Source organism: Falco cherrug, chromosome 4, assembly GCF_023634085.1.
Source record: "Falco cherrug isolate bFalChe1 chromosome 4, bFalChe1.pri, whole genome shotgun sequence".
Taxonomy (NCBI): domain Eukaryota; kingdom Metazoa; phylum Chordata; class Aves; order Falconiformes; family Falconidae; genus Falco; species Falco cherrug.
The window spans coordinates 31,478,636-31,496,378 of record NC_073700.1 but is presented as its reverse complement, the minus strand read 5'-3'; the positions used below and the strand labels follow the sequence as shown (position 1 = coordinate 31,496,378).

Genomic DNA, 17,743 nt, shown 5'->3' with positions numbered 1-17,743 from the left:
ACAGAAAGAGGCCTATCAGCACAGGAAACTCAGTTCACTCCTTTGCATGGCTTTTCAGTAGGCATCCAAGTGACACCATGAGATCAAAGACGTGGCTTAGGAAGAAAAGAAACTCATGTCTCCTTTTGTATTTTAGTCAAGCTTGGATATTCAACAGATTTTATGCTGTAATGGACAGGAAGCTGAATTTGGGTATAAAAAATATTCAAAAGAAGTTGGTCTGCCTTCCCTACAGTCCTGATGAAGAAAGAGACTTCATCATATGCTTAATTATAAGCACTTGAGCAGTTCTACTAACTTTTCTGAATCTGGATGCAGATGTTAATCATTATCTAAAGCTCATATTCAATGCATCTCTGATTATTTAACAACAAAATATGTGAATTTAAATAAATCATAGGACTTTCATCAGATTGAAAAAATAGAAAGGAAGTTTCATTCCAGTTGAGAAATAAGGAGCTAAGCTGTGTTCTGATACATAAAACAAATGCTACTTACAGTTAATTATTTCCCAATATATTTCAACACAAAACCCAAAGTAAACAGGTAAAAAAGTAAAAACATCATTCTGTCTGTAAAACAATTCCTACATAGCTTTAAAAAGCATACACTGATTTTGAAAGGCTGATAAAGTTTTTTAAAGAAGAAACTGAAAAATAGAAGACAGCGCAAACAACCTAGATACCTACATCAAATTTGTATTCTGCAACTAATCTTTTTACGGTATTACACTGTGTGACCACTTTTGCCTTCATGAAAGTCTGCTTTTAATTATCTGTCTCTCTAGAAGTATCTTTAATCATAAAGCTAACACCCTATGTCAGGTGATTTGATTGGCTTAAGAGCTGCTGAGTAATTCGGGTTGGGAAGATTAGTGTGTTTAAATGTTTAAGTCCACACAAAAAATCAGCCAAAACTAACTGAATGTCAACTAAACGAATCAATAAGGCAGGCACTGTGCAAATGGCGAGATGTTTGTTCTGTGACACAACAAAATGAATGACCTGCAACCCCCCATTCAGTAACACCATGGTCAGACAATTATTGGAAATCCAGTCTGTGTTGGTTTTTAAGTTATGAAAGGAATGGATTTCAGTAATGATGCAAGCGTAGCTTCTGGTTATACTTTATGCTTTTTACAATCAACATCAGGTTTCACTTCTATTTTAATTGGAAAGCTATTTTAACATCTTGGTGATCTGGCTGTATATCTTATATGGAGCCAGAGATATCTGAAGCAATATGAGAATGATGGTTTGCGGTATGGGGTTCCACATTCAGAAATTAAAATTAAGGATATGACTCAAATTCTCAGTAAGGTCCAGATTTATACAAAACACCAATCTGCTCTATTTATGCTTGACGTATATCAAATATAAAAACCTAGCATACATGATCATCAACAAAACAAAAAGATTAATTACAAGCAATTAAAATGATTCAGCACTTTGCTTAAAACCAAAGGAATTGATTTATAAATTATTAAATTATTAAAAAAGCACATGGCTAGTACTAGCAACTTTTGGTTAATAAAGAATAGCTACAACTGATGTATAAAACTTTATATATTTCTTCTGAGAAAAACCAGCGTAAATACAAACCTTCTCTTTATCATACATGTGCAAGAGAAGCCAGGTCTGTCGTGTCTTTTGAAACTTCCATTCTTCTGGCTTTTCAGACCAGCTGTAGTAAATGAAAGAAAAAAAATCAAAATTGCTTACATGAAATACCTTGTGATCAAAACTTTAATTATTCATAAAATATTTCCTACAATGACTCCAAGTGATTTTGTATGCATGACATGGAGTTTCATGACATTGTGTGAGTGGCAAAAGGAACACGAGGGACAGCTACCTGGCTTCCGTGCAGAAAGTGAAAAGATTACAGGAAGACATTATAGCCAAGAATGTTGTAAATTTTCATCAGAAAATACTGATTCCTTGAAGATAAATGTTAAACCCCACTCCTCACCTCAGCTTTGCCTTGTCATTTTTGAGAAGTCATTGCCTTCCTTTGCCCCACAACAACTAAGCACCCCAAATCCTTAGTCCAGCTCAGGACTACCTGGGCATTTGGGGAGGTGGGGAGGATGATGAAGCAAGGCTGGGTTTCAGAAAGCTGATACTTCATAAAGAACCGAAACTGAGCAGCCTCTAGAGGACTGGATGGAGGGACTCATGCTACAATGGTCACCTCAACAATAGCTGAAGCCCATCACAGATGACCTGTCCTAGAGCAGAGAAAATTCATTTTCAGGAGCATATGTTTTAAGGCTGGGATTTGACTAAAAGGGTGACTTAAATATTGACGTTTACAGGACAGAAAAATGTTTTTTATATCTCACTCTCCCCAGGAATTCTGATTCCAGTATTTAGCCCAAAACTTCAGGCTGCTTCCGTACTGTTAATAGCGAGCAGGTACATGAATTATTAACATCTGCAAATGTTCTTTGATTGCTTAGCATATATATTTTAAATATGCAAAATTTTAACTGGGTTAGAACAGCACATTAATGTATATCTTGAACATGATTTTAAAGCTGGTATATTCTTTTTTAGATGAAAAAGGAATCACTTATTTCTACAAACAAATGAGCAAACTAGCAAATCTCACTATAAAATGAACACTACTTGATTTTTCTTTAAAGAAAAACAAGTCTTCAGAGGGTAGCTTGCAAGATGTCTTTAATGTTTTGGCTTGTTCTACACAGCAACAGAGAGCACAGAAATCAATTGAAAAGCCAGCTGGGTATGAGAATCAGTATTGTTTAAACACTGTCAAGTCTAATAAAGCAAAAGAATCCTCATATTCAGTGACTGCTGCACCAGCAAATACATTGTTCAGTCAATTCAATGAAAGAGAAAAAAAAAAAGACCACAAATTTGTACAGAAGGGTTTCATGGAAGTCTCTGCAGAAAACCCCAAGAAAAAAATTGTCTTGACTGTCAAATTTAGGATAAAGAAAAAGCAGCAGCAAGTCATTAGGGTTGTCACTAGCTAAATTCAATAAAAATGTCTGTAACCAACATATAAGGTAAAAACCAGGCAAATAACAGTAAACCAGGAAGGACAGACAAAACACTAATAACCACAATATATCACAATTTACATGCTCAAACTAAATCCACAGATGACCTGATTTAGAGGTCTCTTTTGGGGCACTGTTAACAAATAGCAAAAGTTTGCAGAACAAATATTGCACAAAAGCAGAAGCCCTAAAGCACTAATGCCAAAAGTTATAGAATCAAATAAAAAATATTACAGGGAAACTATCCTTTTCCCACCACCACCAACTTGGAAACCAAAGTACTTGCAAAATAAAGATCATTCAACCCCTGGTGTCACTTGCATTCACAACAAAGTGTGCAACTGTACAGCAACCAGCAAAATTACACTTCTGAAGGAAATGACTTCTAAAAGACCTTAAAACCAAAGTAAATTACAATGATGGTGCCTGCCATTAAAAGAAACTCATTCTTTTAAACAATTACATGGAAGATGTTATAAGAAATGCTGTCTCTTTGCACAGCACGGAGAAGGTAAATTTAAAATCCTTTTTTATGTTAAGTAAGCCTGGAAACAGTTTACAGTATAATCTTTGCAAGGTGACAAGAATAAGCTGAATGACAGATCTGTGACCGCATCCTGTGAAAACAGTCCCTCTTCTAAGGAAAATCTTTAACACGTGTTATTTTATTCTTTATTTCTTTAAACTATACTATGTATTTACACATCGGTGATTATATCCATTGGTTAGACACACCACATAGTACTCTGAATATTTTATTCTCTGCTAATTTTATGTTTCTATCACTTACACTATCACCTGAGTACTTAGGCATTAATTTGAAAAATACAGCCTGATTTCACTAATCTCCTATAAAGCTATAGGATGTTAAAATATCTTTATTACCTAGTTTATAAACAACTGAGACCAACAAATGAGTGCACTATAAGGTTAATTGCTCTTATTAGCCTATTACCAAAACCATATGCTCTCTTCTACATGTTTAGGCAAGCCGTTATACTCCTGCATGTAAGATCCCACATTGACTTTCACTCTAGTGAATTCTCTCATAGAAACAAACAAAAGTTTCAGCTAGTCTTCCCGAAAGGTTTTGCTCTATATACACCATAATAATTCATATAAACAACAAATCCTTTAACATAATCAACCGCAGAATGTATGTTTGTGCCCATTACAGCACCAGAGCTTCACAAACTGTTTCTTTTGGTTTGTGCTCTGTCATCCTGTTAGAATCAAATGCTAAATGAGTGTGCTAAAAAAGTAGTCTTTTCCTTAAAAGGCTATGGGTGTACTCATATTTTCAGAAAATGCTCCCAGGTTTTTAACTGGTACTCCACCCATGGTTGCATCAATTCCTGTTCTCCCCCTTCAGGAAAAAGCCCCGTCTCTTGACCTTAATTCCTATCAGGCTGTGGGCAAAACACTCATGATAATGGATGCACAATCTTTAAGACAGATAACGTGGCAGTTGCTCCCTGTAACTGGACCCCCCCAACAGTTATTAAAATAGAAGTTTTCCACTGATTCCTATGACTATGACAGCTTTTTTCCTACTCCTATGACAGTTTTAAAACCTATGGAAAGTATCACTCTAACAAAGTGAGAGGGGTAACTCCTTTTATCAGAATGACATAATTAGTACATTTTTAGAAACGCTCAACTTTTAAACTACAAAAGTTAAAGCTTTGTAATACAAAAGGGGTCTCATTTTGCTGTTTATATGGAGATAAGTTTCCTTGATATACTACAGCAGTAGAAAAGGTTTTTCCTTTGAGTGATTAAATATACAGAGTAAGACCATCTACATTACAGTATAAAAAAACTTTTTACAGACAATCACAACCTATTCCACAGTTTGAATTAATTTGGTAGCCTTTGGAAGTAAGTATCTCTGTCCAGATCAGATATATACTGTGGAATTGGATGAAAAATATACATGTGTAAAACATGTATGTTTCCAGTATGCCTTGGGCTAATTTTCAATATACTGTACAAACACTAATTGCCTTCTTTACACAGTTAATGTTTGAATCTTTCTTATAAGCTCTAGCTCATAAAAAAACACATTGGTTGACTTTAGTTAAAGAGAATTTTTATGTTTGTGCAAATGATCTTTCTAAATGGACTTGAAATTGAAGATACAGACAAAATGATTCAAATTAATCAAGCGGCTTAGGGAATTTTCCATTTGGGCTTTTGGTTTTTAGCATGAGAGTCTCATGTGAAAAAGCTGCCCACAATTCGACTGGTCTATCTCATAAATGACTTCTAGTCTGTACATTGAAGTAATCTCACACAAATCTATTCCCCAAACATGGGAATACAGGCAGCGTAAGTAGGCAAACAGAAGACAACTGGTAGCGTGCAGGGCAGAGTCCTCTCTGGCATGACCCAGAAGAAAGAGAAGGGGAAGGGAAAGTAGCCAAATTGGTTCCAGAAACACAGAAAGAGAAAAATGTTACTGTTACAAATTGGATTCAGGAAGACAACACAATGCATCTGCTTAGATTACTGGCCAGGGCAAAACACTACAAAGCTGTCACAATTATTAAATAATCTCTTATGCATTGAAAAGCACTGTGCTAAGAACCAACCATTTTACTCATTCAGCTTGAAAAGATTATCACGTAGGAGACAAGGCTCCAGAAACTAGAAAGACAGACAGGCATGTGACTGCTGAAGAAGACACAGGACCACTGCTGCATACCAAATGCAAGGACACCTAGACTCACCTACATCTACTGCTTCAGTTTTGTGCCACTGACAGTCCAGCCCACCCTGGATACACCTTCCAGCCTGGATACCTACCTAAGGTAAAGCAGGGTGCCACCAAATGTAGATTTCTCCAGCATATTAGCATCAGGGAATTAATCTGAAAGGTTCCTCCCGCCCTGAGGACCATATCAGAGTGCAGCCACCTCTTGTTCTCCTGTGATTGTCTCCATGAGGACCCTTATGACTTACTCTCTCAAGCTTCACTGAATCGCAAGAGAAGGACAGAGAACAGATTTGGTCCATTACACCACATTCAAGGCTGCACTGAAAAGATCTATCAAAAATATTAAAAGCAGCATACTACAGCACCATACAAAAACTGTCACATTCTTCCTACCTCATTTTATCTGGGTATTTTTTCTGTTTTGATATACTCAATTATTCATCACCCTGAAACCTGTCTTTAAGAATCACCTATGTTCTTCTATGCGCCCCCACCAGGATGGCTGAACAGAAGTTGTGGCACATGATTAGGGCTTGCAGGAGTCAAATTAAGCACTTTATCCCTCAGGCTCTCTGCAACAGTGCAAAAGGCATCATTTCTGCACTCATTGCCCTATCCGAAAAATGTGGATAACAGGTGCTTCCTCAATAAAGAGCAACTATACTTTAAAAAATTCCCTTAAGGATATTTAAAGCCTTGCTGAAACACTTGGCACTTGAGTGATTTGCTGTAATATTTCACAATGCAATACATACAATAGCAGCGACTTTAAAATACCATGCACTTATGTGTAAAGTAAGCTCACTGCCCCTATAAGGCCCGATTTCGGAAACTAACTACTGCTGTCAGGTCAGTTCAGCAGGGAGTGTCACACCACATATGGCCAACAGCTGAGGATGGGAATCCAGCATCTCAAAAAGCATCCCTGGAACCGCTGGAAGCAGCATGGAGGGAGCAGAAATTTGGCATAAGCTTGTTCTTGAGGGAGAAGAGTCATTTTATGGATGGAGGTTTATATGGATATAAAAAATATATATAGATGTGGATGGAAGTTTTATATATGCCTTATAGTGCATATAGTGAAGTAGGAATAATATATTTTTGTCCAGTTATAACACATACAATTATTTAAAGGAAATGTAAAAGTGTTTACTTTTATTGGGGGTATTCAGAATTTCTTCTATTTCTCTCAGGGGCATTTAAAATTAATTTACTTTCAAAAAGAAAAGTTTTCGAATGTCTGTCTTTGTCAACACCTGCATGCCCAGAAAGCCGACTTGCAGTGCGCTTCAGTGCTCAATGCAAGATAAGAGGAAATCTCATTTCAAGCACGTGTGATGCTGATTTTCCTCATTCAGAAATATCCCAAATTTAAATTCTAAATATATTTTCAAAAACTTGATCAGAATGCAGCAGTTAAAACCTTAGACACACTAATCTGTGGCAGCACTCAAGATACAGACTTAGATACTATCATAGGTTTATTTTTAACTGTTTTTCTTGCGTTATGGATGACTATCTCCCAGCTCCAATTCCTGGAGAAAGTTAATATATTTATACTGATATTCCCAAATCCAGTTTGGAAGCTAATTAAATTATGACTCAGATAAAGGTTTTCCTTATTTTCCTGGAAGAGAAAAGATGTTAATGGAGCTCTTTTGCCAGAGGAAAACTTTCTAAAATTGTCAACAGATTTTAGAATTGGTGCCACATTTTTGGTCGAAAATCCTGGCACCATTTCTCAATCTGTGGTTTAAAAACAATTTTTAATATATTCTTCCATCTGGTTTAGACGCAGCATAATGTCTAAAGACTTGTGAAAAGGCAAGGGGAGAAAGCTTTCTTTTTCTTTTTTTTCTTTTTTTTTTTTTTTTAGATTTAGGAATGACACATGCAAGAAATAAAAGTGCTTTTTAGTGTCCCATTTTTGTACTGATGTCCAATATATGGACAGATTGTATCTGATTGTATCTGATGTACAGCAAACTACACAGGTCACAGAATTTTCTTAGAAAGTATTTATAAAGCAAAAGGAAAAGGCCTTTGTGCCTTAAAGCAAAGCTTTGATTAAAATGTTTATCACAGCGTATCTTCTATTATAAGTACTTTTATCACATGCCATTATTTGTAACATTTTATATTATGTTTGCATCCTGAAGCTTCAGCCAAGCTAAAAATCCTCTTCCTCCCCGACTATAGGCACTGTTTAAATGCAACATGAGACATTCCCTTGAAGAGCTTCAAGTATAAACAGATGAGACAGATGATAAATGGAAAGGAAAGTTGACCCAGAATATTGTAACAATGCCTCAAAATCATGCAGCAGGTCATCGGTAGAGCTCTTATCTCTTATGTATGGCACAAAACACGCAGGGTATCTTACTCTGATACAACGCATCAACTTTTCATAGAATAGACACCAACCTACCTGCAAATGCCAAGAGTGTTCCACTGGGAAAATAACCTTTACAGGTTTAGATTTTTTTTCCAAATTCTTTTTCTACCACAGTTATTTAGTTGGTGGTATCTGTATTAGCCTGCCTGCAGCAAAATAGCATTTTGATCTGGAAATATATATATAGCAATAATAATATGCTGAGAACTTCCTGTTGTTTTCAGTAATAATAAAAAGGTCAGCAGTAGGCTTGAAAGCCCACAGCTAACATCGCTGTATTATTAAGCTAAATGTACTTTTTATTTTACATAAATTCATAAAAAGAAAACAAAGTAGGAGTTGAATTATCACAGAAGAATAAAGAAAATAGAATTTCAGCCCTTCACAGACAATCTGTTCTGCTCCTGCAAGCAATATACAACTAAGTGCTATCCCAATGCTGTGCTGAAGTCCCATCTCCTCTCCAGATGTCCATCTTTTCTGGCACTTAATCCTGGTCACACTGATGCCCAGACCAGAAATAAGGGAAAGGGGAAAATGAAAACAACTGTTATGCCTCCCTCCCATGAAGAACATCCTGGGGGGTACGAGAAGATTAAGAGGGCCCCATAGTCTGTATTAAAATCATGTAAGAAGCCAGCTGCAAGTAAAATAACTTTCAAAAGCTGGCAACAACCCATTTATATAAATGTTTTGTGATGATCAGATGAGGATACACTACCAGACCCAGAAAAAACAAATACAGTGACTCCTCTTCAGCCTTACTGTTACACCACAAAGAGAGCCAGCTGTGGTACAGAATACTCCTGCCCAGGCATGGATTCAAGCTGAGTTGCAAACAGTAGCTCATTTTCATTGCTTTTTTAAATCAGCTTTTAAAGCTTTTAAAGGTTCTTCCCCCCTAACATCTCAAAGAAAAAAAGAATAATAAATTAAAAAATTAAGAACAAATGAAAAAACTAATTTATTAATCTTAAACTAATTGTTGTATTTTAAAGGAGGAATATGAAGAGCATGTAGGCTGAAATCAGGCTGAAATGACTGTTTGTGACTGATTCCATGCTGTTGGGAGAAGAATAAGTTCTGGGATGGTTCTCAGCTAGAGCAATTATCACTGGGTTTTACTGCTCACCAGGGTAAGTAATGCACAGCCTTTCAAGCTAGATCTAGAAGATTCAATTCTGTTGTTCAGTGCCCCAAAACTACATTAACACGTAGTCATGGGTATACAGCTGGTGGAGCATTAGTATACCCTAACCTTGCTGTGAGTGTCAATACAAAAAAAATCTATAGTTTCAGCAGTGTTGGGTCATACTTACTACTTATAACTTACATACATACATACATACATACTAGCTACACTTAGAATATTAGTGTTAATGAAAGATTGAAGACAAGCTATAAAAAGATGGTATAAAAAGTCAAACATTTACTAATGTAATAAAAAAAGGTCTGTGTAATTTTAAGGCTTATCTCAAAGCTAGCAATGATTAAAAAAAAAAAAAAAACCCAAAACAAACCCAAAACTTCTGGCTTTTAAGAAGAAAATACCAGAAACGTATGGAAATGTCAGGGTTTTCCATATAGTAATGCTGAAAGAGAAACCAACTTCATGCAAAAATTTATTGGTGAAAGTTTTTGAGGAGGGACAAAGAAATGACCACTTAAAGAAGGATTTGAACACTGAAGATGCTGCGATTGATTTTGGTTTGAACCAGCCAGGATGCCAAAGTGCCAATTTATTGCTCAGTATACTGAGCTGAAAGTTTGTTACTCAATTATTATGCATGGGCTATTTCAAGAAGCCCTGAAGCTACAAAGTGAGGCTGGCACCCAATGAAGGTGCCTAAGGCAGCTGGCCCTCTGATCAGCAGCACTGCTGAAAATGTGTTGCTTTGTTGTAACCAGATGTCTCCAACTTCAGGTTGTGTAGTTTTTGTGCTGTTTCTACCTTTGCAAAGACCTAATGGACTTCCAAAGCCAGTAAGATCAGAAGTGTCCCTCTGCAGTTCTGAACTCTGTAGTAACATTTGAATATAACATGAAAACCCAATGCTCTCTTGTTAAGCTAATGTGATGCCTGTGTGCCAAATGCCTACCTGTGCTACGTTCCAGCACCATGCACATTCTTCCTTTCTGACTCTCAGCATCCAGGATATCTAGTCCTAGTTGCAGGGAGCCCAGATGACCTCCCTTCCTCCCAAGATTCAAATCCTGTTCCTGCAGACTTCCCAACAGGGCTTCCCTGCACCCTTGAGGAATGGAGATGCTGAGACTGTGGAGCATGGTCTAGTGAACCTGATGGATGCAAGGGGTGCAACCCACCCACTGCTGTCTGCAGGATGGCCAGGCAGGCTGGGTACCAGCAGCATCTGTGAAGTACCTCCTGTGTCCTCTCCTTGCTTGACAAACAGCTGAAAAAAAAAAATCTCACCCTTCGTGGTGTTGAGGGCCTCCAGCTAAAGCCTCCAGAAAAGCTGAAATCCCTCCCTCTGAGAGAAGCCGAACCTTGAGCCTATGCTGTAGGACTGGCCCCATACCTACCCTACACTGCCAGCCTGTTCTGGTGACAATGTTCTGTAGGCATATAGAAGACATCCTGGATTGCCAGATTCTGACCTAGTCCCTTTATTTAACTAGGGGATTTATTTATTCTTTTAGGACAGTATCAAAACCCAGATACTTATTAATTTGGATGCAAGCCCCAGATGCACTGTTGCAGAAATTACATCTGCAGGCTTTTTTTTTTTTTTTTAAATGAAATCCAAGTATTTTTATTGCTGGCTAATTAGACATAGCTCATCTTTGTTAAAGGAAGCCCCACGTGGCCCTCTTCAAATAACCCATTCACACAGATGGCTTTTACAGTGTACCTGAGAGGATACCACATTTGGGGGTATTCTGGACCAACAGCAAGAACATATATAGAAGCTTTCAAAAAAAGAAAAAGGAAAAAAAAAAAGACCCATCAACAATCCTTGTCATTTTTTACATCCCAATTTGGACATCCCACTGTCACATTCATTAGGAAGTACAACAGAGGCAGATGGAGAGTGTTGCAGACCCCCAGCCATTTGAATATCCTAAATTGTAACCTTACAGATGATTTACTCTTTTTGCAAAAGAGTTCTAAAAAGGGACAAGCCCGTGAAAAAACTGAGATCAACCTAGAAGCGTACAGCAGTTGACAGCCCACTCGCATTTTCTTGATTTAGCTGATATGTTCAGATATCTCACTGCATAATAAAATCTGCTGCTCCACTATAGTATTCAGGACAGTATCAGATTCTCCTCTTCTAATATCCTGTGATGTGTGTTGCACTACTAACATTTTAAGTAATCTATGCTTAAAGACTGATCTGCCAATTAGTGCTTCCCGCAGATGGCTCTCATTCCAATTCAATTTTATTCATATAAAAGTAATTACTGATACCTTTTCCAGCATCATCATATTAATAAATGTCTGAAGCAGGAGACAAATTTTATTAAGGATCCAGTTTTATTATTTCAAAAATATTGATTGCTATTCTAACTCTGGCTTGGAAGCTTTGACAGCTCCCTGGAGCTAATTGATTAATAATCATTGCCAACTGCTTTTTAAATTTTAATTTTGGCTTTGGCTGACTAGACTAAATGATTCCCTAGAGCTACAAACTACTCACCACTATTATGAGTATTTGGGCACTGGATGAATAGTTTCAATGTGTTTGAAGAAGTGAGCAGCCACGTTAATTCTCCTAGATCTAAATTTTATGACACCAAGAAAACATAAAACCTTCCTATTGCATTTTGGCCATGTCAAGAACATAGTCTGAATGGAAGATGATGGGTAAGTACAAAATGCCTTTTCTCAAATCCAGATGACAGGTTAAGGATGGGATGCCTGGGCTCAGAGCCAGGCGCTAGGCAAGGAGCTTGGAAAGCCAGGGGACAGCAGACTTCAGAGGATGGGAGGAAAAAGCTATGCCTCATACTCCTTCAACGAAGCCTGACTGCAAATGAATTTTTTTTTAAAATAAAGCAAATAATCCTTGCAATCTGCTTTTAGTTTAAAAATATCAATAGGTAATTTCTTGTAATACTTCTATATGAAATGGGTAATTGTAATTATTCTGGTTTTATTTGACCTGAATAGTGCACAAGTTTTCCTCAAGACAAATGGAAAAGGTCAAAGTGATTGTGTGAAGCATTGAGCACCCACAACTTCGGTCAGCAATGACGGTGTCTAGTTACTGTCAGGATACGGTCCTGAAGCAGACTGGCCTGTTATTAAAGACTTCTGCTTCTGCATCTCCCTAATATATCTCACAAGGTTTCTAAAAGTAATTTTCGGATGAAATAATATATTAAAGCTGCTAAATTATTCAATTAGATGCAATCTCTTTTGTATAATACTATAGACAGATGAAAGCTGGATCTCAATGAGAAATATCTAATGGCTACATTTAATAAACTGTTAAGAAAATTCATTTATACTAAATTTTATTTTACTGGAAATGAGAGTCATTAAGAAAGGATGCATTAAATTTTCTTAACTAGGTTTGGAAATAAAGATGTTATTTTACAGGAAAGAGACTCAGGCAAAGAAACCTTAACTATTTTTACCCCTATATTTATGAGCTTAACACACATAATCTAGTTTTCCCTATCTAAGCAAGCACTTTACAGCACAACAGTTAATTATCATTAATACAATTTACAGCTGTGACAACATATGTGAAAATTTACAAGAAATTTTTAAAATCTCACTGAAAAAAACTATAAATAAATAAATGTAAACTGAAGTTTGAAAAAAATAAATTCACCAAGAATGCATGGGAAGCTTCCCCAGGCACATGAGAATGAGTCATCTCAAAAGCCACCAATCTCATCTGACACAAGATCACATGCAGGAGAAAAATCTCATATATAATGACTAAGAATAAAAGTGCTGTCTGTAACCTCCAGCTGGCTAACTGGGGAATTTTTGTTCCTAGTTTTATCAGCAGCAATAAAGTGGAATAAAGCTGCTCCGGTCATTTGAGTAATACTACAAAGGACCACAACTGCAAGGAGACCTCAACCATGGAAGACAGAAACCTCTCCCAAATTAGCTAGAAGAGTCTGGAATATTAATCCAGACACTGCATGCCCACCCAGAGATCAGTACAGTTGCTAGTGGCCTTTAGGAATGTCTTGAGATGCCACTACAGAAAAAGCTCCTCTTTCAAAATAAGGAATTAAAAAATTCTACAGGTCTGTTAGGACTAGACATTGGTATAGGGCCAAAGAAAACAGAGCCTGTGTTCAGATGAGAAGAAAGTTATGTCTAGTTTCCCTTGTGTCACTTGCATGAAAGGAGACCTTTGGATAATACAAGGACTTTGGTGAGTCACAAACTTCATCACTGTTTAATTTATCCATCTAAAAAATGGGGTAATATAAGAATGTCTCAAAAGCTGTCATAATAAGAATGAATAAATTAGTGTCAAAATATTTTTCACTTATTTTGCCAAAATACAGTCATGATATGCTATCAGGAATGGTACTATAGAAAAGCAAGTTACCATTACTATGACAGGGAGAAGATAGAGAAAATATTAAAAAAAAAAAAAATCCCTTTAAAGATGGGTCTAATTAGTCAATATATTTTTCAGCTGATCCTGTAAATGATAGATGTCAGATAAAAGGATTTGTGAATTCATGTTAATGATGCTATTAAATACAGTATTTCCCCATGAACATGTTTGAACCAAATGCCCAAGTAAATATTTTGACAGCTCTGTTTCACACTGAAAAAATGGCAGAAGCGCAAAGAGACAGAAGGTTTCAAAGTAAATTGCACTACAGCTTTTACTGAAATATGCTTTGAGATGTGTACTAGTGACCTTCCATAAAATTAATGCAAAGATTTAGAAAGACAAATTATTTTATTTGGAGCCATAATGTAGGATTAGAGTTTCCTAATCAATTTCTCCCTTGTCGCTAAATTTAGTAACCATTTATGGGTATGGAAATTACAAGAAGAAATCTCTTTGCTCTGCCATAAACTAAATAGGACGATGAGCAGGTTCAGAAAGGCAGAACAGCTACTGACTCTAAGAAAAATTTAGCAGAGACATGTGCATCCCTTGCTTTCTCCTTTTAAGCTGTACATTAGCGCGAAGCAAAGAGGTAAGAAAGCTACTTCAAACCCATTCGCTATAGAAAGGAGTTTATCCAGTACAACATTAATAGCTAAATCATAAGAGGTTTGGTTCAGGGAAAGTCACATTAGTCTGGCTGCTTTTCCAAAGCTCAGCTGAATGAGTTGTGCCCTAAGCATTTACTAATTTAGCTGGAAAATCATGCAGTTGTCAATGCTTCTAGAACTTCCTACTTCTGAATGAGTTGAAAATACCACAGGAACACCTGCAACATCTGAGAACTTCCACGCATAACTAAGCCTAAAAGTCTTAGAACCTGACATTTCAGTCTTCAAAGCAATCACTTGTTTTGCCTCTAGAAACCAGAGCTGCTTACCCAGCAAGCCAGAAATGGTAAAATACACCCAAAAATATTTATAAGTACCTAGGATCTTCACCACTTTTTACACCAGTATGGAGAGGACCTGCTAGAAATGACTGGAAATATTTTTAAAAGGCACTTCTGTCCATCTGGAGCATTTCCAGGATAATATTACAGATACCCAGAATATATTCCTACAGTTCATTTTCTTCCCAGAAATTCTTGGTAAAAATAGTTAAGATTGGCTCTGAGCTACTTAAAGTTGTTTTCTGTTCTAACTTTTGGTTGCTATTTTAGAATTATGTAGTAAATAACAACATTATTTGTCAGCATTAACTTTAACTGACAAGTTTATCTTTAGTAACAGCTAAAGAAGTGTTGTTACCTGCTCTGGCACTGGAAGCGGTATAACTTATAAATCAGCTCCGTGAAATGCCTGAGCTCGTTTGCAGAGCACCATGACTTCTTCATTCAGGCTCATCTGGCTGTTAACCCAGTTATTTCACTTCCAGACCCAAGTCAGTATTTCTGCATAGCACTGTGTCATGCAGGCACTTTCCTCTGTTCACTGCTGGCACGTTTTTAACCACCCGCATCGCAAAACTGGACTCACGTGGAAGAGCTGCTGATCAAAATTGTTGCCTGCCTTTTTTTTTTTTTTTTTTTTTTTTTTGTGAGCCTTGGATGGCTATAATATTTATAGGTGGGAAAAGAGATGAGATATAGATGAGGAACAGTAATCTCCATGAACTCACTAAATTAAGAGTAAGATGTTAACAGGCTCCTTGTAAAGCAGTGAAATTGTTGTATGAGAACAGCAGCTAACCCACCGAGAAATTCGTAACAGTTTAAAAGCAATTCCTGCACAATATGACATCCTGTGGATGTCATGCAGGGGTTAGAAAAACACTGGCATGGCTCCAGCAGAGTTCTGCGTATCACTTGCCATCAGGATACAGAAAAGTGAATCCATAAGTCACTGAGTGTATCATAGCGAATTAAAATCATCAAGTTGGGCTGCCGTTAGACATCTTGATTAAACAGGCAAAAGCTGTATGGCGCTATTACTGAGAGTGTAACGTGACATTCACAGAATCCTAAATGCATAGTTTGAATAACCAGATGATAACGAGAACACTAACATCTGGAAATGTGTATCATAAAACCAGTTCTGAAATGGTAGGGTATCTGACTTGCTGCAGCCAGGCTGAAGTAGGATGAGAAGCACTGTCCCTTTTACAGTCAGTGAAAAATACATTATGGCTATAGTTGGCATGTTCATGCCAACACTGTCATTAACGCAAAACTGAATAGTTCAGGGGGTCAACAAAAAAGTGAAGGTTTTTAGTGTGCAGCAAATTAAACGTGAATTCTCAATATGCTATGGCTCAAAGATAAATCCAGTGTTGTTGCCCATAAACCAAAGGCAGAGTGACAGGGAGCAAGAAGGAATCGCAGACTCTCAGTCCCTTCTGCATAAAGCTGGAAGGTGGCTCCAGTAAAAAAGCATGTTTACTTCAAGGTCTCACATTTCCAGAATGATCACAGACGCAGGAGTTCAAAGAAGAGCGATACAGCACATCGGTGCCTGGAAGGACTAGGAACAGATGAAGGATTACAGATGTATTGCTTCACTGAAGGGGCAGTGAGGTTGAGAAAACCGATACAGCCATGTGAGGAGTGTAAACACCAGGATGGGGAGAAGTTATTTACAAAAAGTGGGGCAATATAATGATTTAGCAAACCTTGCTCAGTAACAGGTCCACCCTAGCAGGACAACTTTTCTCCTTCAAATACCCTAACAGCAAGCCTTCTGCAGAAGAGAATATGCTTCAGTACATTTACAGAATAGCCCTAAGCAGCACCCAAATCTGTAGAGTGAATATGCCTTCTCCACCTACCCCTACAAAAATAACTGCCAGCATACCGGCACCCTAAAAATAGGAAAGGTGTGGGCATTGCAACAGAGCGCTTTGTAGAGATTCTGAGTAATGCCAGGGCTGCTAGGGAACTGCAAACAAACTGAGGTGGCTTCATCAGATGCCACGGGGTACTGAAGTTACACAAGGGAGTGTAGGATAATGATAAGATAACTCACTCTTAATATGATGAGACTACTCTTCTGTGCCATGAACAAAGACAGTGGCTTCCTTTAAAATGAGGAAGATCTGTCCAGCTATTAACATCAGTTGGAAAACATTCAGTTCTACAGACACGCTGATTTAGGTCAAGGAGAGGAATCCCACTTAGAGGCAGGTCAGGCCCTGGTAAAAATTAAAAGTCAAGCCATATAGAAAGTTGGAGAAGTGATTAAACAAATTAACTGATCACTAGAGTATCAGGAAAAGTGCAAGCCTTTGAAATCAGATAGTAGCAACTGCCTGCCCAAGTCCATATAAAACAGCTACAGAACAACACCAAATGCAAATTTTTCCTGTACCTGACTTTCTGGATTCATGAGGCTTCTTATGGAACCAATGAATATGAAACATGACTACAAGCATGTATTAATAGATTAATTACATCCACAGTTAATGCTTGTTCCAGAACCTTTAAAAAATAGTCCTATGATTATTAAAGCAAAACAAGCCTCCATCACTATTCCCTGATCTTTGAGGAAAAACTGCTCTTTCAAGGTATGCTAAAGCCCCAGTTGTTGAAGGGAATTCAGCAACATTGCTGTGTCTAATTACAATGGTTTCTCTGAAGCTCACATACTATTTTGCTACTGGCTAATTGAGATTCATCACTTGAGCACCTCCCCAATATTGTATTAAATTCAAGATAACTGATGAGCTTTTACATATTCTGCACCCTCCCTATCAGGAAGGAAACTCATTCTTCGTCCTGAAGGGTGGGGAAGGAAAGATTATACTAAATGGTAATGTTAGTTGCTATCAAACCCAAGGAGTCTGTCTCTGGAGGGAGGAAAAAAAAAATATCTGTGTATGTTTACATTTTTAGTGCATCAGTTATTTCTAGTATCTAAAAGCTTAAGCCATTGATGGTGAAACATTAACACCAGTGCCAAGTTTGAAATTAATAAAGATTAAGGCCAGCAGCAAGCAGAATGACTTAAATGTTCAGAATGAAACATCAGAAATCATCACTGACC

General features: G+C 37.3%; 1 protein-coding gene across 6 annotated transcripts in view; it reads right to left on the bottom strand.

Annotated features, from left to right (window-relative positions):
- The window catches only part of C4H7orf50 (chromosome 4 C7orf50 homolog), a 135,780-nt gene that overhangs the window by 6,224 nt on the left and 111,813 nt on the right, over positions 1-17,743 (bottom strand). For all 6 annotated transcript variants that reach the window (XM_055709274.1, XM_055709277.1, XM_055709278.1 and 3 more), the window contains one exon: positions 1,602-1,683. In XM_055709274.1, coding sequence (XP_055565249.1) covers positions 1,602-1,683 — 82 coding nt within the window. The remainder of the gene's footprint in view (positions 1-1,601; positions 1,684-17,743) is intronic.